This window comes from Mustela nivalis (assembly GCF_964662115.1).
Source record: "Mustela nivalis genome assembly, chromosome: 14".
Classification (NCBI taxonomy): domain Eukaryota; kingdom Metazoa; phylum Chordata; class Mammalia; order Carnivora; family Mustelidae; genus Mustela; species Mustela nivalis.
Window position 1 is genome coordinate 18,753,824 of NC_139033.1, and position 22,836 is coordinate 18,776,659.

Here is a 22,836-nt window from a genome sequence, read left to right on the forward strand (position 1 = left end):
CTACCACCCACGGCCACACACCTGGAGCTGCTGACAAGCTGCCCAGTGCTATGGCCCCGGGGGAAGTGTTCTTGTCAAGAAGCCACCACTGTCCACAGCTCCACGCTGATGGCCACCCAGCACTGGGCCACCCTTGCGGGAGGAACATGGGTCAGAGGTGCAGCAGGTGCAGCCAGGAGCAGCAGGGAGTCTGGGGCCGCCTCCTTCCTCCTGCAGACTCCACAAATGCAGCAAACAGAAGGGCCTCACTCAGCCAGGACTCTGGCAGACGGAGATTTTAACTTCCCGGCTTCACCAAGTAGGAGGGTGGCACGAGGGTTCAAAGAGCCAGCCCCCACCCAGGCAGTTCAACAGGACGGAGAATGTTCTTTGACCATGGTTCTGGAACGACTGGTAAGTGCAACTCTCTTCGTAGCCAGGGTCTGTGTTTCTAAAATTTTCAGTTTAACACCAGAGGGCATTTGTACCTGCACTTTGCTGAGGCGTTTTTATCCCATTTGTCTTCTGATTCTTTTCTCAAAATTTTAAGATTTTATTTTTATTTATTTTTTAAAAATATTTTGAACTGAGTCACCCAGTTGCCAACGATTTATTTGTTTAAAAGATTTTTAGAAATTTTATTTGACAGACCGAGATCACAAGTAGGCAGGGAGGCAGACAGAGAGAGAGGAGGAAGCAGCAGAGAGCCCGATGCGGGGCTCCATCCCAGGGCCCTGAGATCACGACGTGAGCCACCCAGGCGCCCCTTCGTTTTATTGTTACAGTGACCTTCACACCCAGGGTGGGCCTTGAACGCACCCCCCACTGCAGGAGGCCGGCCGGTGTCCGCAGCTTTCATTCTCTGAAGTGACTTCTGATTGCGATGGGACCCCCGTTGCACCGTTTCCGAGCGCACAACTCCGTGTTTCCGGAGCATTCGCGGACCTGTGCGACCGTCGGCGCTACCTCATCTCACAACAGTTTCATCAGCCGCCCAAGGAAGTCCGGGGTCCAGCCGCCGGCCGTCCCCGCACCCCGCCCCGGCCCACCGGCCGGACCCGCGCGTGGCTCGCCCTCCGTGGACGGGGCCGCGCGGCCCGCTGCGGGCGTCCCCACCCGGCCCGGCCTCCCAGGGGGCCTCTCTCGTGGCAGGAGCCCCCCGGGTTCGGCCCGTTCCCGCCGTCCGCCGCGGCGGCCTCGTGCGCGGGCAGCGGGGGCGGGCGAGCCGCGTCGGGGCGGCGGCAGCCGGAGCTCCCGGGAGCGGAGCCCGAGGCCCCTCGTCGGCCCACGCCGGCCGCGCGCTCTCACTGGGTCTTCGCGGTTCGGGGGCGTCGCCTCCGGGCCGTGTTCACGGCGCCAGCCCTCTGCGGTCCGACGCCGCCCGCGGCTCCGCGCCCGCCCCGGCGACCCCCGCCGCCCCCGCCGCGCCCCGCGCGCTCCTCGGCGAGGCCGGTCCGCCGTCGGCCCGTCGGCCCGCCCGTCGCCCGGCCGCTCTATCCCGCGGCGCGTCTCGACGTCTCCCGCCGCGGGACGTCACTTCCGGCTCCCCGTCGCGGGCGCGCCGCCGCTTCCTCCGCTCGCGGCCCCGGATGCGCCGAGCGAAGCGGCGCCGCCTCGACCCCCGCCCCCAGCCGTCGGCCGGACGCGGCAGGAGCGCGGCCCAGGCCCGGGTACGTGGGGCGCGGCGCGGCCGGGAGCGGCGGGGGGCAGGGCCCGGAGCCGTTGGCCCGCGCCCCCAGCGCTTTCGGAGCCTTTCCCCGCCGCGGGCTGTGCGGTGGGGCCGCCGCGAGTCGGGGCGGCGGGGCCGGGGCGGCGGGGCCGGGGCGGCGCGGAGACGCGGCCCGAGGAGACGGGAGCGCCGGGCTGGGGGTGGCACGGGCGCCGGGGTGGGCCGGGGGCGGGCGGGGGCGGGCGGGGGCGGCTCCCCGCGGCGCCCGGCTCTGGGGTCTGCGCGGCCCGCGGCGTGCGGCCGTCCGGGGGCGGGCACCGGTGCGGAGGACCGCGGCCTGCCCGGGCCGCGCCGTGGGGGTCCGCGCGCCGCGTTCCGGCCCCGCTGACGCCGACGCCGCTGCGGGCCGCGGGGCCCCCGGAGAAGGGTCCGCCCGCACCGCAGGCCGTTCCCCGCGGCCCGCAGGGCTCTGCTCGGCGCTGGCCCTGCGCTGTCCCCGTTGGAGTGTGAGTGTTTCCGACGCGCCGTCGAGCTGCTGTTCGCGGGCGAAGTGGCTGTGGCGACTCGGTTTCCGGGGAAGCAGGGAGACCCGGAGGCACCTGAGAGGACCCGGAGAACGGAGCGCGCTCTGCAGCCGTGTCCTGCTCGCGGAGACGCGCGGCGCCGGGGCTTTCAGCCGGTCGCGCGGCCGCGGGGTCTCCCCTTCTCCGTTGCGGTCGGACGGCGGCGTCGCCTGTGCCGTGAGAAGTGGCGCGACCGCGAGAAGCCGCGTTTGTCCGCAGACCGGCCGCTGGCGCTGGCGCTGCGTCCACCGGTTCTCGCGCCTGCGCCGGGCTCGGACGCCCGGGGCTCGGCAGGATAGTCCGGTGACGTCCAGACCCTCCGTCGGCCCTTTCCGGCTCGTCGCTTCCTTCTGCACCGCGGTTAGAAAAGGGATCACGGGCTCCCTGTCTCCGTTTTCTCTTCCCGCTTCTCTTGACCCGGCCTCACTCCGGCTTCTGGTCCGTCCGTGCCACCGCTTCTCTAGCACGGCTCCTCTTGGGGTGGCCGGCGCTGCTGCGCTGCCAAGCCCTGCTGGAGGCAGCCTTTCCCCAGGCCGCCCATGGCTTCCTTGGAACACGGTCTGCGTGTGGCACGGGACGCCACTCTGTGGTTCTCCTCTTCCCTTGCTGGTTGCTTCTCATCTCCTTCCCCTGTAAGTTTTCTAATGCCCCGGGGCAGTCCCAGACCTCCTCTCTGGTGCGTGCACCCGGGTGACCTCCCCCTGTGTCAGGTCCTGAACGTGTATCTCCTGGCTGGATCTTCCTGCTCCGGGTTCCACACGTGCTTTCATTTGCGGGAGACCTGCCGCTTCTCGGCCGTTGCATTTCTCTTGGAGGCAGCCCCGTGTTCTTGGCTGCTCAGGTCGGAACTCTCCTGTAATCTCTGCTGCTCTTCCACATCCTAAATCGGATCTGTCAACACTTTTACAGTCGAATCCAAACCTGGCTGCCCCTCATTGTCTTCCTGGCTTCCGCCGTTCTTCAGTCCTGTCGCCCCCCATCTCTTACCTGGGTTATTCCGGTGCCTCCTCCCTGCTCTGCCTGCTCCCTTGAGCCGCTCTGCTCTCACATCTCAACACAGCAGCTGAATGATGTCTTAAAGACAGAAATCAGATTGTGCATGTCTTTTTTTTTTTTTTTTTTTGAAGATTACATACTTATTTATTTGACAGAGATCACAAGTAGACAGAGAGGCAGGTGGGGGGAGAGAGAGAGAGAGAGGAGTAAGCAGGCTCCCCGCAGAAAGCCTGACATGGTGCTCGATCCCAGGACCCCGAGATCATGATCTGAGCTGAAGGCAGAGGCTTTAACCCACTGAGCCACCCAGGTGCCACCCCCCTTTTTTAAAATAAAAGTTTTTTCTTTTTTTTTTTTTTAAAGATTTTATTTAGGGACGCCTGGGTGGCTCCGTGGTTTAAGCCTCTGCCTTCAGCTCAGGTCATGATCTCAGGGTCCTGGGATCGAGTCCCGCATCGGGCTCTCTGCTCAGCGGGGAGCCTGCTTCCCCCTCTCTCTCTGCCTGCCTTCTGCCTGCTTGTGATCTCTATCAAATAAATAAATAAATAAATAAATAAATAAATATCTTAAAAAAAAAAGATTTTATTTATTTGACAGATGACAAGGAGGCAGAGAGGGAGGAAGCAGGCTCCCTGCTGAGCAGAGAGCCCGATGCAAGGCTCGATCCCAGGACCCTGAGATCACGACCTGAGTCGAAGGCAGAGGCTTTAACCCACTGAGCCACCCAGGCGCCCCTCTGCCATTCCTTCTTTTTTTTTTTTTTTTTTTTTAAATTTTTTTTTTTAATTTTTTTTTAATTTATTTGACAGACAGAGATCACAAGCAGGCAGAGAGGCAGTCAGAGAGAGGAGGAAGCAGGCTCCCTGCTGAGCAGAGAGCCCGATGTAGGGCTCGAGCCCAGGATCCTGAGATCATGACCTGAGCTGAAGGCAGAGGCTTTAACCCACTGAGCCACCCAGGCGCCCCTCTGCCATTCCTTCTTGTGTGCCACCTACTACTTTGTGTGTTGTCTGACGGCCCCCCTTCTGGGGGCAGGACTATGCCGCGTTCACTCTCGGATCCCTAGTGTTTCAGAATAATGCCTGATGCAGTCAGCCTTCGGTAAATACTTCCTGAGTAAATACAGTAACAGTCAAATTCTTCTCTAGAGCAGGTGGATTTGGTGGGAACCTCGGTGTATGGGGTAGCGAACGATTCTGGGAGATGCCGAGGAATGGAATTCACATGCTTCGAAGAGGGAAGCTGGCTCTTCCAAGAGGGACAGATGCATGCAGGGGGCAAGACTGATGGGAAACGAATCATCTTCCGTAGAGATGGAAGGGAGGCAGCTTGGAGGTGGGAGAGTGTGAGGCCACTCTAGGAAGGGGTCAGTCACCTGATCCTGCATTCAGCAGGAGGTCGGGCGTGGCATCTCCACAGGGACCATCTTTGGGGCCTGCCTTGAGGGCTGGCGGTGGATTCTCTGTCCCCCCGGCCCCCATTTTATGTCTCAGTGACGGAAGCTCTCTTTTCTGTTAGGCGTTTGTGGCTGCCCAGCTTGGGCTCTGGGGTCCAGCCCTGGAACCAGGTCTTGCTGTCCCCGAGGTTCTCCAGTCCCAGTGTGGAGGTGTTCTGCTTGGCTGATCTCCTTTCCTTGGAGCCTAGGACAGGCTGATGGTTGAGCCTCTTTACAGGTGAAAGACCAGCATCTTCCTCAGGGAGCCTGGCTCTGTTCCTCCTCCACTGGGAGGGGAACCGTGTGCCCATTGCCTTCAGGAGTCCGGCCTGGCCCTCAGTGTTTTCTTCTGGACAGGCTCTGTCCTTTGGGCCTATATTCTCAGCCCCCCCGCGGCGCCCCCCTCCCGTTCCTGCTGTATCTGTAGTCATTGGGAATTATTACTTTGTTTTGGTGCATTATTGTAGAAATAAACTTAAAAATGTACTGAGTGAAGGGAAGGACTTTGCATAACCTCATGTTCCTGTTTTACTTTGTTTTTTTTTTTTTTTTTTTTTTTTTTTTAAGTTTTCTGTCTTTTAATTTTTTTTTAAAGATTTTATTTGTCCGAGAGAGAGCACAGCAGGCGGAGTGGCAGGCAGAGGGAGAAGCAGGCTCCCTGGGAGCCCGGTGTGGAACTCGATCCCAAGACCCTGGTATCATGACCTGAGCTGAAGGCAAACGCTTAACGACTGAGCCCCCCAGATGCGCCCCCCCCACCCTTTTTAACACTTTGCACATCATAGTATTCACTTTTGTTGAAGTAGATTATATGAGAATTTTGATAGATGTGTAATTTCCACGACAGTCAGGATTCAGGGTAGTTTTTGGGGCACCTGGGTGGCTCAGTAGAGCGTCTGACTCTTGTTTTCAGATCAGGTCATAATCTTAGCATCGTGAGATCAAGCCTTGTGTTGGGCTTCGCACGCTGTATGGAATCTGCCTGAGATCCTGTCTCCCCCAGTGCTCCTCTTCCTGCTGGTGCCCGCATATGTGTGCTTTCTCTCTCTAAAGTAAATAAATAAATCTAAAAAAACTCAAAAAACAGTTTCGTCACCCCAAGAATTCCCTAGCACTGCTGCTCTCCCGAGCTCCTCCTCCTCAGCAGCCGCTGATCTCTGTCACTGTGTTTTCTGTCCTTTCTGGGATGTCATTTTTTTTTTAAAGATTTTATTTATTTACTGGACAGAGATCACAGGTAGGCAGAGAGGCAGGCAGAGAGAGAGAGAGGAGGAAGCCGGCTCCCCCCCAAGCAGGGAGCCTGATGCGGGGCTCGATCCCAGGACCCCGGGACCATGACCCGATCCCAGTGCAGAGGCTTTAACCCACTGAGCCACCCAGGTACCCCTCTGGGATGTCATTTAAAGGAACTCCAGGGTGAGCCTTTTGAGTCTGGCTTCTTTCTTTCCTTTTTTTTTTTCCTTTAAAGATTTTGTTTATTTGGTAGAGACACAGTGAGAGAGGGACCACAAGCAAGGGCAGAGGGAGAGGGAGAAAGAAGCAGGCTTCCCAGTGAGCAGGGAGCCTGATGCGGGGCTTGATCCCAGGCCCCTGGGATCGTGATCTGAGCTGGAGGCAGATGCGTAACGACGGAGCCCCCCAGGCACCCCGATCTGGCTTCTCTCATTGAGCATAGCGCATTTGAGGTTTACTAAGGTAACTGCTTGGACCAAGAGCTCGTGTCCTGCCGCTGGGTGGGCAGGACGCGTGGGTGCGCCCCACTTTGTCCAGTCCCCTGCAGTTGCTGGTCCCGTGACGGGAGCGCTGCCCGTGCGGCTCCTGTCTTGTGCTGTTCAGACGATACACAAGGGCCGCAACACGAGGGCTTCAGGAAGACAAGTTCCTCTTCGCTTTCTCCTGGCTCCTGCCCTCCTCCCCAGGGCCTGCTGGTTTGGTTCCGTTCCTCCAGGTCGCTGTGTGTTAGAGCTGTGTTCTCCATGGCGGTGCTGTTTCTCACACGGGGCTGGAAATTGTTTTTTGGGGGGAGGGTGAAAAAAATCTTAGCTATGGCAGTGGTTTGTGGCCTCACAAAGAGTCACAGTGCATCCACAGATCTACGCTAGAGCTGTGGCATTAAAATTTCACAGCGTGTGGGGAGGGATTAGGAGAGAAAGGTGGAAGCAGGCCCCTCGAGGACTGTGGGTAAAACGTTGAGGAGCAGCAGCGAGTGGGACAGTCATTGGGGACTGCCGCTGTGTGGCTCGTGTCTGAGGAAGGACTTCTGTTTCTCTGGCCTCTTCCTCCCAAGCTGAGATCGATCCTGCCTCTGGGGAGCACGGGGCTCTCTGTCCCATCGGGTTAAGGACCGGCCCCCGCCGCCATGACCGTAAGCTCCTGGCATTGTGGCCTGTTAAGTTAGAAGGGGACACAGGGGCCTCAGTGGTTGCCGCACCGTGGCGTTGTGACATGGCATGTGGCACAGGGAAGCTTGCAGAGCTGTAAGACTCCGTGTGGCCCAGTTTATGTCCCTTGGAATTTATATAGTTAAGGAGTGAGTGTGGTGCCTTGCTCATCTTCTCGGAGAGGGAGGAGTGATGTTTTGTCAGCGTGGGACTTGTTACGGCCTTGACTCCCGGAGCACCGTGGGCACTGCGTCCCAGGAGGACGTCTCTTTCCTGCGATGCTCACTGCGGCCTTGTTTCTGTCGTGGTCTGCCTTATCGCCCAGCCGTCTCTCTGTCTTTTAAGGTTTTGGGAAGCATTTCAAGGTAAGTGAAAGCAATCCTCTTAACACATTTGAGCTTCACTCCTTCTTTTTTTCCTTCTCCCTCAGGCAGAGGCTCTTCTGTGCTTTGGTGTTCGGCAGATTGCCTGGGGGTGCGGGCCCCCTAGAAAGCGTCGGGGCACAGGCTGACCAGGGCGGGGCGCGTGGAGAGGGCGGAGAGCGGTCCCTGCGGAGGAAGGTCCGGAGGGCGGCCGCAGTGCTTTCCCAGGCAAGGAGGGAGGTTTCATGGGGCTCGGCTTGGGTGTTTGGGGGAAGGTCCTTGTGTAGCCGGGGTGGGCCTCAGCGTGCATCCCAGCGCTGGCACTGCCCAAGCTGCTTCCTCCCAGAACCGAAACATGGTGTCGGCCAGACCTCACAGGCCTCAGACTCGACCTGACCGACACCGAACGTGTTCCAGCCGCATGCAGGACGCCTCAGCAGCGTCCCTGCCCCGGTCTGGGTGGCCCGCCTGTGGCCATTTCCTGGGCCTGCCAGGCTTACCTGTTGGCTGGTTTTCCGGAGTGTGAGTTGGGGGTGCGGCAGCATGTGTGTGGAGAGCCCGAGCTGAGGGGAGAAGCTTTGCTGTAAGTCTTACTGCCTCGACTTGTTTTTAGTCTCAACATTAACTTCAGGTTGAAATTCCAAGAACGTTAAGTGACAGTAGAACTGTCTTTTCAGAGATAGATGAGGTTGAAACAGCTGGAGCCACTGTCCTCAAATCCCGCAGCCGCCTTTCCCTGTGTCCTCTGCTGAGGCGAGGCTGCCTGCTTTGCTGCTTGTCATCGTACCTTGGCCCCGGTGACCGTAGGGTCCTCCGTTCTGCTAGGATGTCACTGCTTGTAGGCATTTCCGTAGGCAGAACGAGGAGATGTGTTTTTTTTTCCCCCCAAAGATTTTTATTGATTTGACAGAGAAGTCACAAGTAGGCAAAAGCAGGCAGAGAGGCAGGCGGATGGAGAGGGAGAGCAGGCTCCCCGCTGAGCAGAGAGCTCGACGTGGGGCTCCATCCCAGGACCCCGGGATCATGACCCCAGCGGAAGGCAAAGGCTCAACCCACTGAGCCCCCCAGGCACGCCGAGGAGCTGTGTTTTAAGGGAAGAACCCGAAAGCGCACACTGAGTGCTGGTTCTCCTCCAGCTGCATGGAGTTGGTCCGCTGTCCCTTCCTGCCCTGTCCCACGGGTGACTCTGTTGTCTTGCCTAGAGTTTGAGGGTTTGCTTCTGCGCACGTCGGTTTTAGGCAGTTCTTTCTCCTTATCAATGTAGTTGTTTTTCGAATATGTGACTCTAACACGGTTCTGAAGCTCAGAGTGTTACCAGATGGTGTGCTCAGGAGTGCTACTGACTTCCCTGCCCTGTCGGCTCGCACTGCCCTGAGGAGGTCATCGGTCTTGTGCGTTTCTTTCTTTCTTTCTTTTTTTTTTTTTTAAAGATTTTTTTATTTATTTGTCAGAGAGAGAGAGAGAGTGAGCACAGGCAGACCAGAATGGCAGGCAGAGGCAGAGGCAGAGGGAGAAGCAGACTCCCCGCCGAGCAAGGAGCCCGATGTGGGACTCGATCCCAGGACACTGGGATCATGACCCGAGCCGAAGGCAGCTGCTTAACCAACTGAGCCACCCAGGCGTCCCGGTCTCGTTCGTTTCTAACTCAGTCTTCGCGAGTTCCTTTTCTGCAGAGGAAACCGGTACTTGGGGGATGTCAGTGCTTGTAGACTGTTGCAGTGCATATAACTAGGAAATACATTTTTGAGAAAAAGTTATGGATATGCAAATATGTGGGTATATGCTTTCTTTGGTAGGAAAAAATGCAGGCACAACGTATCTCTGTGTATATCTGTCTTGTCCTCCTATGTAGGGGTGGTGTCCCACATACAGTCTTCTGCGCTTTATTTGACTTAATGGTGGAGTTCTGGAAGTCACTCTGCACGGAGTTCGCAGAGAGCTTTCTCCCCCGTTTCTGCAGCCCGTGGTGCTCCGCCAAGGGCTGCACCGGATGGAGTCGCCGGTCTCTGAAATGGGCCATGTAGTTTATTTCCAGCGCTGTGTTTGCAGAGAATGCGAAGTGACTGACTTGGTGTTTCCGTGTTTCTTTCCTGGAGGGGGCTGTTGGGGGAACTTGGGGGGGCACTAGCGGGTCCAGGGTGGGGAGGAGCACACTTGTGAGGTGCTGCCGGAGCCTTGGCGGGGTAGCGGGGGACAGCTCCCCCTGCGGAGCTGAGCGGCCCATGTCCCCACCACCTCACCAGCACTGTGTTGTTGGGCTGCTGAGTTGTTTGGTCTGGGACATGAGAAATGGCATTTCAGATTAGTTTTAATCCAATTCTTTTATTAGGAGAGATGATTTGCAAGTTAACGTGCTTGAAAAATTCAGCTTCAGGCCTTGGAGTCCAACTTTGTTTTACTGATTTTTGTAATAGGAAATGTCATTTCGTAAGGGCTGGGAGTAAGTGAGTGAGTCAAACATTAGCTCGTTCCTTGTGAGCAGCCTTGTAGAGATACTCGGTGTTTTGATGGATCACGAGGGCCAAGTCTAGGCTCTGACTTATGCATTTGGAGCCATGGACTGGTCTTTACTTTTATTTATTTTTTAAAAGATTTTATTTATTAATTTGACAGAGCACAAGTAGACAGAATGGCAGAGGGAGACGGAGAGACGGGCTCTCTGCTGAGTAGGGAGTCTGATATGGGGCTCAGTCCCAGAACCCCGAGATCATGACCTGAGCCAAGTGCAGGTGCTTCACTGACTGAGCCAACGAGGCACCCCGTCCTTATTTTTAGCAAGCTGCACGTTCTCTGACCCCTCCGTGTGTGCAGTTGGGTGTTTGCTCACAGCTCGCAGCGGGCTCTTTGGCTCATGCTCTGTGTGCTGGACATAGGGGGTGTCACGGAGGGGCAGAAGTACTTCCTTGCAGTAACAGCTGTGCTGCCTGTGTGATGAGAGGTGCCTGGGCCCTGGCTTTGGCCTAGGGGGTGCATCATGACCGTGGTGACAGTACTGCAGAACTGCCTGAAGCAGGGGGATTGCCTGGCTGCTCTGGGAAAACGTGGGGACAGAGAAGGAGGTGAGTTTGGGAAGGGAGCCAGGCTCGTGGCCCGAGTTGCCTCCTTGTTCAAGGGGAGGTCCAGCGGCCCGGACTCTGGCGCTCCCACACGGGAGGCTGGGAGTGGAAGGTGGGCAGCGGGAGGAGTTCCAGGCTTCAGCAGGGGCCGGGAGCAGCTGCTGTAAGTCTGCAGTCTCTCGGACTCGGTCACTGGTTCTGGCCTGGGGGCCCCTGCCCTACACTGACAACAGGGCCCAGGCAGTGTTCCTTAGAGTGGCATTTTCCAGATGTTTGGTTGTGCCTGTTTATGTTGTTGTGGTCACCCTGACAGCAACAGCGGGCCGAGAGGGTGGGCCTGTGGCCAGCATCCTGCCAGCGTCCTGCCTGCGTGCGGTGACCGAGGGGGTCGCGCCCTGCTTCTCGCCCCGCCCCGGGGGGCTGCGCAACTGCCTTGCCCTCGAGCTGCTGATTTCCGCCTTGTCCCAAGCAGCACCCCTGCGGGGCGGCGAGCTGAATGTGGCTCCGCCTCCTCCCGATGGACCTCCAAAGTAGAAACAGCTACTACAAACAGAAGTTGTTTTGCCATTGGTGGTAGCTTTCCTCTCCATTGGGCTAACCGTGGCACATTTTTGGGGAATGCTGCTTTAGATAAGTAGTGTCTTGGGGAGCCTGGGTGGCTCAGTGGGTTAAAGCCTCTGCCTTCTGCTCAGGTCATGATCCCAGGGTCCTGGGATTGAGCCCCGCATTGGGCTCTCTGCTCTGCAGGGAGCCTGCTTCCCTCTCTCTCTGCCTGCCTCTCTGCCTACTTGTGATCTCTGCCTGTCAAATAAATAAAATCTTTAAAAAAAAATAAAATGAAACTTAACTAAAAAAAAAAAAGATAAGTAGTGTCTTTGTATCTACATCGAATGCACTTGTTTTTCTAACTTGGCTATAAGATTAATGAGGTCAGGATCCATTTTTTTACAAGGGTGAGGTATAGTTTCTATGTAGCAAAGTTCAGGCTTTAGTGTGTGGCTCGGTGATGTTGGACAAACACTTGTAACCATCCTCCGGAACGGGCTGGAGAGGCGGGTGCGCACCCTCAGATTCCCTCCTGCCCCTCTCGGGTCTGCCCCTCGCCCACCCTCAGCCCTCGGGATCTGTCTGATCTTTGTCCCTGTCGCCTGTTGCAGAATATCATGTCACGTCCGTGACTGGCGCTGCGTGACCCTTGGGTCTGTCTCTGCCCCTGGCATCTCAAGACTCGTTGTGGTGTGGGTCTGTCGGTTCTGTCCTGACATCGCCGAGGCTGCTCCAGTGTTGTGTCCCGTCGCCGGGTGAAGGTCAGTATTCACGTTTTCATGTTTCACTGGGCAGCTCTTGAATGCACGTCATTAACGCAGCAGAGGTTATGTCCCATAATTGGTATCCTGCTTTTTCCACTTAATTTGTCTGTACGTGTTTCATTTTTATTAGAGTCTCTGTCTAGAACCTGGACACTGGATGTTTCTGGTTACTTTCACTTTGCAATGCACATTTTTATGCACAATTTAAAAAAATATGTGGGTGAATTTCCTCAGGAGAGATTTCCAGAGAGAGTAGGAGTAGGTCAAAGGTCATGGGTGAGATGGGGTCACGTCTGCTTTTCCAGCCCTGTTGCCCACCCCGCCAGGCATGTTCCGGGCTCTGAGCCCTTGGAGATCTCTGCTCCGTGTCCCCGTCTGCCTCCCACACCCCCTTAGCCGGGTTGGCAGGATGCCAGCTGCGTGATGCAGTGTCTTGGCAAAGCGGGTCTGGGAGAGTCTCACTCAGTCTGTGGGGCGCTTGTTAGCGGTGAGGTTGGACGCTTTCCTTCACGCTGGTTCAGTAGATGCTTTCTTCCCGGGAAACTGTCTCTCACTTCGCTTTTCTGTGGGACTGCAGTGATGCTCAGCCTGCGTGTGCGCGTGCTCGCCCTGTCCCGACCGCCCCACATGCTCGTGAGCTTGATGAGTTACTGTCAAGTCTTAAACATTGTTAAATTTTGCATGTCTTCAAATCCATCTGTCTTTTCAGATACAACTTCACTGTTTTAAGTTTAGGAACTTGAATTCCCTTCAGAGCTTTAGTAAGTATTCATTTTTGTATTCTTTACCTATTTCTGTTTTGTCATTTCTATAATTGGTATAAAGCTTGGATGTCACCTTGTAAGATGCTGCTTTATTTTGGTGAATGATTTGTGGTGGGAATTTAAATAGGATTTAAATATGGTTGTGCCATATTTATCCCAAGTCTTACCTTCTCCTGATCTTGTGAATTGTTTTAAATGGGAGAGCTGGTTTCTGGCCTTCACGCTCTCTCCTTGCTCACCTTTGATGTTCTGGGAATGTATCCAGAGGAAATAACCCGAAATGCGCCCTCACGTGTCTGTCTGTCATGTGCGTTCTGTTTTTGTGCCAGTTCCACACACGTCTCCTCACGGCGCTTGTGCACAAGACGCAGGAACAGAAACGTGTTTTTTTTTTATTAAAGATTTTATTTATTTATTTGACAGACAGATCACAAGTAGACGGAGAGGCAGGCAGAGAGAGAGGAGGAAGCAGGCTCCCTGCTGAGCAGAGAGCCCGATGCGGGACTCGAGCCCAGGACCCTGAGATCATGACCTGAGCCGAAGGCAGCGGCTTAACCCACTGAGCCACCCAGGCACCCCTGGTTTCTGATGTTTTTAATCCCTGGTTCTGTGAGATAGATCGGTCCTGATGCCCCGAGGATGAAAGGGCCGGCCCTCTTGCTTGTTTTGGGGGCAGGGTGGGAGGAACACCAAGACATGGGGAGCTAGGTGTGTCAGAATTGACTTGAGAATTTCCAATGGTGGATATTTCTGTCCCTTTGATCCTGCCCCAGTGGGGGGCAGACAGCCAGAGGGGGCTGTAAGGGACATCGTGTCCCCAGTGGGTCATCTCCTTCACAGACATTGAGATTCTAGCTAGGTCTGACCTGGGAATGTTCTAGGGTCAGAACTGGCTTCCTGCTGCTTAGCCCTGTTCTCAGGGCTGACCCCCAGGGCATGTCTTCCACTCCCCAGCACTTGCGTAGTCCTCTGCACAAAGCAGTGTTTGGGCTAGGAGCCTCTGGAAGCTATGGTACCCGCTCAGGGAGTTTGCAGACCTCGGAGGGAGCCTCTCCGAGAGCATGAGCCCAAGTCCTGGCCGTGTTTCTTCTCTCTCTCTGAAGTCAAGGTGCCTTCCCGTTTGGTTCTGGCTCCTACTGTGGGTTTAGGTGAGGCTTTGGTGCCCAGGCCGGGCCCTTTCCCTTAGGAGCTTAGGGTCTGACATGCACTGGTTTCTCTGTGTTTTCAGTTGCTGTAGCCCCGGGCTCGGTGGGGTGTTCGGCCCTGGTGATGGGGTGATGGCAGCATGCAGCCTGGCTTGTGTTGGGCAGCAGTCACTGACTGCCTCCTGGGCGGCGAGCAGGGTGCTGTCCCTTCCCCGGGGCAGACAGCCCCACTGCCCGTGGGAATGGAGAGGGGCCACTAGGCTGGGGGAAGGCTTCTGGGAAGAAACATGCCAGTCACGAGTGCCAGTGCTGAGTTCAGGTCGTACTTGGCCTTGAGCTAGCAATGCTGGTTACCTTCCACAGTAGCTGGCTGGGATGACCCACCTCCGGGTCCCAGCAGTGACCTGGAAGGACCTGTCCCTCATCGGGGTCGAGGGGCATCATCTCCAGTGCTGTCTCTTCCATGGCTCGATGAGAATTCACAGGACTCACGGGCGTCAGGCGCCGGCCGGCACGGACCTTCACGCTCTCCCCAGGGCTGCTGAATGGCTCTCGCGCCAAGTGCTGATCGGATGCTTATGTTTGTCTTCCAGTAACTTGATTTTAACTTTCATTTTTCAGGAGAACATTAAGTTGGATTAAAAAGAGGGGCGATAATGCACCATGGCAGCGGCCCGCAGAGTGTCCAGCACCAGCTGCAGCGGTCCAGGGCCTTCGCCCCCAGCGAAGGCGAGGAACAGCAGGCCCACCCAAACCCGCCCCAGTCCCCTGCCACGCCCTTTGCGCCTTCGGCCAGCCCGTCCGCACCGCAGTCTCCCGGGTACCAAGTCCAGCAGCTGATGAATAGGAGCCCCGTGACGGGACAGAACGTGAACATCGCCCTGCAGAGTGTCGGCCCGGTGGTGGCAGGAAGCCCGCAGATCACACTCGCTCCTCTGCCGCTCCCCAGCCCTGCTTCTCCAGGCTTCCAGTTTGGCACCCAGCAGAGGCGCTTTGAGCATGGGTCTCCGTCGTACATCCAGGTCACCTCACCACTGTCCCAGCAGGTGCAGACTCAGAGTCCCACCCAGCCCAGTGCCGGGCCGGGGCCGGGCCTGCAGAGCGTGCGGGCCGGCACCCCTGGCCCTGGTCTGGGCCTCTGCAGCAGCAGTCCTACCGGGGGCTTCGTGGACGCCAGCGTGTTAGTGAGGCAGATGAGCTTGAGCCCATCTAGTAGCGGGCACTTTGTGTTTCAGGAGAGCCCCGGCCTCGCCCAGATGGCCCCGGGCACCCAGGTGCAGCTGCAGCACGCGGGGGCTCCCATCGCGGTCCGAGAGCGGAGACTGTCGCAGCCCCACACGCAGTCCGGGGGCACCGTCCACCACCTGGGGCCCCAGAGCCCCGCGGCTGCGGGTGCGGCCGGCCTGCAGCCCCTGGCCAGCCCCGGCCACATCGCCACAGCGAGCTTGCCGCCCCAGATCAGCAGTCTCATCCAGGGCCAGCTGGTCCAGCAGCAGCAGGTGCTGCAGGGGCCGCCGCTGACCAGACCCCTGCTCCCCGGGGTCGGGCTTGGGGGGGCTTCGGCCTTCGGGATGACCTCCCCGCCGCCCCCCACCAGCCCCTCCAGGACTGCAGTGCCCCCGGGCCTCTCCAGCCTTCCTCTCACCTCTGCGGGGAGTGCAGGCGTGAGGAAGGCCCCCAAGAAGTTGGAGGAGATCCCGCCGGCCTCTCAGGAGCTGGCCCAGATGAGGAAGCAGTGCCTGGACTACCACTACCGGGAAATGGAGGCGTTGAAGGAGGCCTTCAAGGAGTACCTGATCGAGTTGTTCTTCTTGCAACACCTTCAAGGGAACATGATGGACTTCTTGGCTTTCAAGAAGAAGCATTATGCCCCGTTGCAAGCTTATCTTAGGCAGAATGATTTGGACCTGGAGGAGGAGGAGGAGGATGAGGAGGAGGAGGAGGAGGAGGAGGAAGAAAAGTCTGAGGTTATCAACGATGAGGTGAGAAACAGCAGTTTCATAATGAGAGGACCGTGCTTTGCAGATTTGATTCTAGGCAACTGTAAATGAGACCTAACCTACGAGGCTGAGGTGTTTCTAGGACGTGGTTTCATAAGGTTTTGATCCAGGAGTGAAATTGAAGACGTGTTTTGCTCTTTTCTGGCCTGGAGGGGAGGAGCTGCTCTGGATGTTGGGAGGAAGATGCAGGACAGCTGTGTGAGCAGTGCTGGGCCAGGCCCGAGCATCCAGAACAAGGTCGTCCGGTGTCCTGAGGCTGGTCCAGCACGACCCGGCCCTGCCCTGTGGTCAGCTGGGGCGGGGGGTCTCCTCTAGCACTGAGGCTTGAGGGGCAGACCCCTTCTGGCTGCTCGTGTGGATTTCGCATTTCACTGCCACTGGTTCACGGTTAAAAACACTGCAGATGGGGTTTTTAAGCAGGCATTTCAGTCCCTAGCTTCTTACCATGTATCAGTCATGATTCCACATCACGAGGTACGTCTGTGTGGTGTTTTCTTGATGAAAATACAGTTGTTGTGGCAAAAACTCTGAGAATTTTTCAATTTTTAGATGTAGTCTCTGGTTTGAGGTATTTTAAACTCACGTGTACAAATACCTACTGAGTGATATTTGACATAGGATCTTTTTTAGATAGTGACATTTTGGGGTGTCTGGAATGGGTGCTTTATACACCCCCGGGTGGGGTTTTTCAGTACCATAGGGATTCCCGAGGTCCTTCCACTTGTATTTCCTGAAAAAGGAGCGAATCAAACCAGGGCTATAGTGAGGGATGCTGTAGCGCACTGTATTTTGTGCCTTTGTGTTGTGTAGTGTACAGTATGTTGGTGCAGCTCATTTTGTTTTACAATACAGCTAAAGTAATTTGACTCTGTCAGCTCTTCTCCTGCAAAGAAATCAGCCTTTGCTGAGCAAAAGCTGGTCTCTTTGCTCTGCCGTCCTCATTGAGATTTATGGACATATCTGTGTGGCTTTGCCATTTTGTGTTTTCTTTAACACCCTTTCCAGAAAGGATCATTTTTATTTTTCAAAAGGTTTATATTATTTTGAGGGTTACACCTCTGTTGCCACGAAATCGTGAAATTCCGTTTTCTCTCTGTTTGTGCACACTGTTTTCTGGAGGCTCAGCCCCTCCTCGGTGCTGACGAGGAGACCTGAGTTCCCTTTTTTGCACCTTCCTGCGCAGAGAGACCCACACGCGGCGGGCAGGGGGGTGGCTGCCACGCCGATGGCGTGTGTGGGCGTGAGAGCCTTGCTACTCCGAGGCTGCCTGCCGTCGTCTTGATTGTAGTGGGAAGTCGCAGAACCTGAGCTCAAGTTGGAGTTCCCACGTGATGCGCCCTGGAGTGAGGTCATTAGGTTGTAAATCCACCGTAAGTCAGTTCGGTGTCCTTTTACAGGATTTCATGCAAAAGCGTTCCATTTTTACACACCAGACATCACTGAGCTATCAGCAGTAAAATTCTGACAAAGTTTTGAGCAGTCTTAAAAATTATGTTGCCTTTTTTTCTCAAAATATTTTCTCTCAGGTAAAGGTTGTGACAGGAAAGGATGGGCAGACTGGTACTCCCGTTGCTATAGCAACCCAGCTTCCGCCAAATGTTTCTGCTGCTTTTTCATCCCAGCAGCAACCGCTTCAGGTACTTTTCGATGGTTCTCAAATGTAGCCTCATCCCAAACTTTCCTTCATCCAGATATTTTAACCTTCAATTTTACTATTTGCTCTCCGGCATTTTTTTCCAGAGCCCATTCCTTATTTTTAAAAAATTTAAAAGACTTCCTGCATATGAAATGATAAAGTTAAGTTGCATGAGTCAATGACAACACGGATCTTAATGCATTCTTATTTTTTCTGTGTTGAGTGTGACGCGGTCGTAGCCTTCGCATGCATGTCACCTACTACAGTCCTGTTGAATGTGTGCTCAGGGCTCCTTGTGTGCTGTGTTTTACATGTTGGTTCTTTCCTGTGTCTTCTATCTGTATCTTTAAGAACAGTGCAAAACAGAACAAGAAAAAAAAGATTTAAGCAGCTGGTAACTTGATATTTTCCGCAGCTGGAAGAAACGCTGAAGTCAGGACCGTAGGCCCCCGGGTGTCCACTGAGTACAGACTGAGTAACACTCATTGTTTGGAAACAGAATTGTTCAGTGTTACCTCAGTGATGCCAAGACCCTGGAAGGACAGGTCACGGTCTCTCAGGAGGGAATGGATGGGTCTGGCTTCGGAGACTTGTTTCATCTCGTGGTGATACCTTTTTTTTTTTTCAATGTTTTTATTTTTAATTTTGCTGTAATTTCTAACACATGTGAAAGTTGCAAAACCAGTTTTCCGAAGAACTCCTTTGTGCCCTTACCCGGGTTACCGGATGTGTCCGTTTTGCCAGCCTCTTTTGTTTTCACTCTGGTGCACGTGTAGACACACGTGTCTCCACCGAATCAGCGACAGGCTGTTGCGGATCCCACGTCACGCACTTTTAAGCCTGATGCCCCGTGTGCCTTAGGTGAGAATGTTCTCTTACCTGACGCGGTCCGGGTCACACCAGGACCACGACTAAGCCAAAGCTCATATGTGGTTTTTTGTGTCTTGACCTGTTGGTGTCCTTGACAGAGTGGACCCTTACACAGGGCAGGGGCACTGTCCCCGCACAGTGCAACGCCACATACAACTCTTGACTCCCCCAAAACTGAACAGCTGTTAGCCTGCTGTTGACTGGAAGCCTTACAGATAACATAGTTGATTAGCATGTATTTTGTCTGTTAATTTGTTTTATATATTGTATTCTTCTTGTAAAGTAAGCTGGTGAGAAGGAAATCACAAGGAAGAAGAGAAAATACACTTACTGTTGTGTCTAGGAAAAAAATCTGCGTGTGAGTGGACCTGTGCAGTTCAAACCCGGCTTGTTCAAGGCTTGGCCCTGGTGGTTTTACCCTAGGCTGGGGTCGCCTGTTGGGCGTTGGGTGTAGTTGTCATGCCTCCTCGGTCGTCTTTTTTTTTTTTTTTTAAGATTTTATGTATTTATGTGACAGGCAGAGATCACAAGTAGGCAGAGAGGCAGGCAGGGAGAGAGGGGAAGCAGGCTCTCCACGGAGCAGCGAGCCCGATTCGAGGCTTGATCCCAGAACCCTGGGATCATGACCTCAGCCGAAAGCAGAGGATTAACCCACTGAGCCACCCAGGTGCCCCCTCCTTGGTCTTCTTTAATCCGGCCTGGCTCCTCAGTCTTTCATGACTTTTACATTTTTGAGTTGAGGCTACTTGTTTGGTAGAATCTTTGATACTGGATTGCCTGCTGCTCCCTTGTGTCTGACTTGGGCCATGTATCTTTGAGAGGAAAACCCAGAAGTGACGCTGTGTGCTGCGCGTGCTCCCGTGTTAGGAGGCCATGAGGCCGGCAGTCTTGGGACTGGTGACCTGCACTCTGACCGCTCGGTGGGGCTGGTGTCCGTCAGGCTTTTGCAATGGAAGGTTCTTAGTTTTTCTTTGGTAAATGATAAATAATCTGGGGAAGATACTTTGAGACTCAGTTAAATATCCTGTATCTCATTAAACTTTGAGCCACTAATTCTGCCATCTGGCCAGAACCCGTTTTCACCTTCAGGATTGCAGAATGGATTTTCTAGCTCCGTTGTCCCTAATGCATCGATCGGTTGGCATTCTGCTGTGAACGGTGCGCTTTCCTTTTTCTTCCATTTACATATTCATATGTGGATTTTTATTTCAGTCATTAGGTAATGTCACTAATAGTATTTATTTATTTAGACTTACTGAATTCGGTAAAACTCACTCTTTTTTTGTTTGTGGTTCTGTTGAGTTGTGCCAAACCCACAGAGTTGTGTAGCCACCGTGGTGGTCCAGAAGCAGAGCTCCATCACCCTCCCAGAATCTGTGCCCCCTGCCTCTGTGATTTTGCCTTTTCCAGAATGAACGAAACCTGGATGGAGTCAGACTGCGCGTGGCTTCTGTCGCTGAGTGGCCACGCTGTGTCATTTACCAGTCGTCTGTGTCTGGGGACAGGGGTGTCCCCGCTTTGTCTCGTCACGCACCCGTTGAAGGGCAGTTGGATTGTTTACTTAGGAGTAAAGCTGCCTCGGTGCTCACAGAGAGTTTTGTGTGTGTGAACCTAGGCCTTTGTTTCATTCAGATTCAGACTTGGCAGCAGATTGTGGGCATGTATAGGTTCGAGTTTTCTTTTATTTTCTTATTTATTTATTTATTTATTTGACATGGAGATCCCAAGTAGGCAGAGAGGCAGGCAGAGAGAGGAGGAAGAAGCAAGCTCCCCGCTGAGCAGAGAGCCCGATGCGGGACTCGATCCCAGGACCCTGAGATCATGACCTGAGCCGAAGGCAGCGGCTTAACCCACTGAGCCACCCAGGCGCCCCCGAGTTTTCTAAAAAACTGCAAAGACTCCCTGGCTGTGCCCTTCTGCGCTCTGCTGCCCCCAGCGGCAGGGAGGCCCTGGTGCGTCCTGCCTGCTCCTCTCCGGTCCTGGCCCCAGCCTGCAGGGTTGTCTGTGAGTCGTCTTGGGGAAGGTCGGACTCCTGCGTGTCGCTGTTCGATTTGAGAATTCTTTGTGTGGTGTGAATGCAGGTTCCCTGTCAGATAGAGATTTGCAGATGTTTTTCTGCCATTCTGAAGCTTATCTTTTTCTCTGTTTTACTGTTTTCCAGAGCAGAAGTTTTAGGTTTTGATGCAGTCTGTTTTATCATTTTGTTGGTTTTATAGATTATGCTTTTGTCATCCTTAGAACTCCTGGCTCGGCCTGAGGTCACAGAACCCTGTATTTTTTCCTGGAGGTTGTATGGTTCTGAGTTTCACACTTATGTCCACGATCCCCTTTGAGGCAGGTTCTGTATTACGTGAAAGATCGCTCTTCTGCTTGTTGATTTCCGCTCGTTCCAGCAATGTGTCTTGACAAGGCCACTCTGTTTCCGTACACTGACCTTGCCTCGCTGCTGAAAATGAGCGGATTCCTGGCCTGTGGGTCTCTTTCTAGACTCTCTGGGATTCCCTTCATCTTTGTGTCTTGCTAATGCCACATGGTCTGGGCCACGGCGGCTTTGTAGTAAGTCTTGAAATCAGTGTGAGTCCAACGTTTTTCTTTTCTTCTTCTTCTTCTTCTTTTTAAATGATTTTGGTCACTCTAGTTCCTTTCTATTTTCATAGAGATTTTAGAATCTGCTCTGTGGATATCTGCAGAATTTGGATTTGGATTATGTTGAATCTGTTGACCACTGTGGGAAGGAGTGATACCTTGACAGTACTGAGTCTTCCCGTCCAGGAATATGCCATATCTCGCCCTTTATTTTGGTCATTTTTGATTTGTTTCATCAGCGTTTTATGTAGTTTTCAGCATGCCCCTTCTGTACATATTTTGTTAGATTTATACTCAGGTGTTTCCAGTGTTTCTGTGGTATTGTATGTGGTTGTTAAAAAAAATTGAGACGTTCACTGCAGATGTGTAGGAATGCGGGTGATTATTTGAACCTGTACTGTAGCCTTGCTAAACTTGTCTGTCAGTTTTAGGAGCTTTGTTGTAGATTCCCTGGGATTTTCTACATAGGGAGTAATGTCTGCCAAGAAAAGCAAGATTTATTTTTTTTTTTCCTGTTTATATGCCTTTTATGTGTTTTTATTTTTTTGCCTTATTGTCCTGGCGAGGACTTCCAGATTTGCTCAGCGGAGTGGTCCATCAGGCTTTTGCAGTGAATAAGAATACTTATTCTTACCTTCTTCCTGATGTTTTGGGGAAAATATTTAGTGTTTCGCCATCAGGTGTGATAGTAGCTGTAGATTCTGTGGATGTCCATTACCAGGTGAAGGAGATTTCTTTATTTCTAGTATTGATCACGAATGGATATTGAATTTTGTCAAGTGGTATTTTTATATCTATTTGCATGATCATGTGGTTTTTTTTCTTCCTGGGTCTGTAAAGAAGGTGAGTTCGATCACATTGAGGTGTAATTTATTGGCGGGGAAGGCACAGATCTGTGTTTCGGCTTGTGGAATTTGTCAGCTGCTGGTCTAACCACTCCGCTCAGGTCTCTGTGCCCTCTGTCATCTGCTGCCCAGGGCCCTTCTGTTACCGTGTGTTTTGACCTGATGGAGCCCTTCATGCTCGGCCTCCTGCATGGTTGACGTGTCCTGGTCACTCTCTGAGCCCTTCCTTGCTGGCACACACTAAGGTTCATCTTGTGTTTTCCTTCCTCTGGCCTAGAATCAGTCCTTTCTGCAAGGGGCCCATCCACTTTGGTGGGGAGGCGTAATTTGAACCTGATATTTAGGTGCTTCTCGTGATGAGTTTGACGTGACTGAAGCTAAGACCTGTGGCATTTGAGATTGTGAGAACCTGAATAAGCCGGGCGTCTTTCTTGTTAATGCTTCGTGGAGTGTCACACGTTACTGTGTTTCTAGAGCACATCCGTAAGTATTTGCCTAAGGACAGTGGGACAGCGGAAGGCAAGAGGTACCTGTCAGGTTATGAAACGTGTGGCCTCCATGGTGACACAGGTTAAACCACTGTGACTTGACGTCATGCTCACCAGATCACCAGAAATGAAACCGGACAGAATCTGCTGTTGTGGGTCAGTGGAATTCTCATCTACTTTTGACGAGAGGGTAGCACGGATGTTTGGAAACATTTTGCCTGACCTGGAAGAGGTGAGCACAGGCAGACCATATGTCCTAGAAGCGTGCTGTAAGAAATCCTTGAGGGTGTCTGCCAGAATCCAGGTATAACGGTGTTCCTAGTGGCCCTGGTTGTAAGAGCGTCCAGCTGGTAAGAACCGAGTGTCCACTGGCAGGGAGGACAGGTCAGCGGATCGTGCACGTTTGTACAGAGCAACGTCAGTGGGAGCCGTCAGTAGGGAAGGAGGTGGTGCCTCAGTGCTGACACGCGTGGCTGCCTGTGCGGCTTGGCCACACCGTGTGGAGCAGAAGGGTGTGGGGGGAGTTGTCTAGGAAGCAGAGGCAGAGGACATGGTGTGAGGAGCTGAGTGTGTAGGTCAGCACAGTGCAGACGCTCACGCGCAGCCCGGGCTCTGTGAGGCACGAGCCTGAGCAGCACAAGCGTTGCTCTGATTGTATTTTTATTGTGTTCAACTGAGAGCGAGAGTGCTCGTGGGAGGGCCAGGGGAGAGGGAATCTCCAGCAGACTCCCCGCTGAGCGTGGAGCCTGAC

At 54.1% G+C, this 22,836-nt stretch overlaps 1 protein-coding gene across 8 annotated transcripts in view; it reads left to right on the forward strand.

Annotated features, from left to right (window-relative positions):
• The first annotated feature begins 1,506 nt into the window (after window positions 1-1,506).
• The window catches only part of EP400 (E1A binding protein p400), a 97,808-nt gene continuing 76,478 nt past the window's right edge, over window positions 1,507-22,836 (forward strand). The window contains exons 1-5 of one of the 8 annotated variants that reach the window (XM_082699894.1): window positions 1,507-1,649; window positions 7,454-7,613; window positions 11,599-11,748; window positions 14,282-15,642; window positions 17,187-17,297. In XM_082699894.1, the coding sequence (XP_082556020.1) occupies window positions 14,317-15,642; window positions 17,187-17,297 (1,437 nt within the window). In that variant the 5' untranslated portion in view covers window positions 1,507-1,649; window positions 7,454-7,613; window positions 11,599-11,748; window positions 14,282-14,316. Of the gene's footprint in view, window positions 1,650-7,087; window positions 7,389-7,453; window positions 7,614-11,598; window positions 11,749-14,281; window positions 15,643-17,186; window positions 17,298-22,836 lie in introns of those variants that run through there. The other 7 variants (XM_082699895.1, XM_082699891.1, XM_082699892.1 and 4 more) reach the window with 7 other exon arrangements.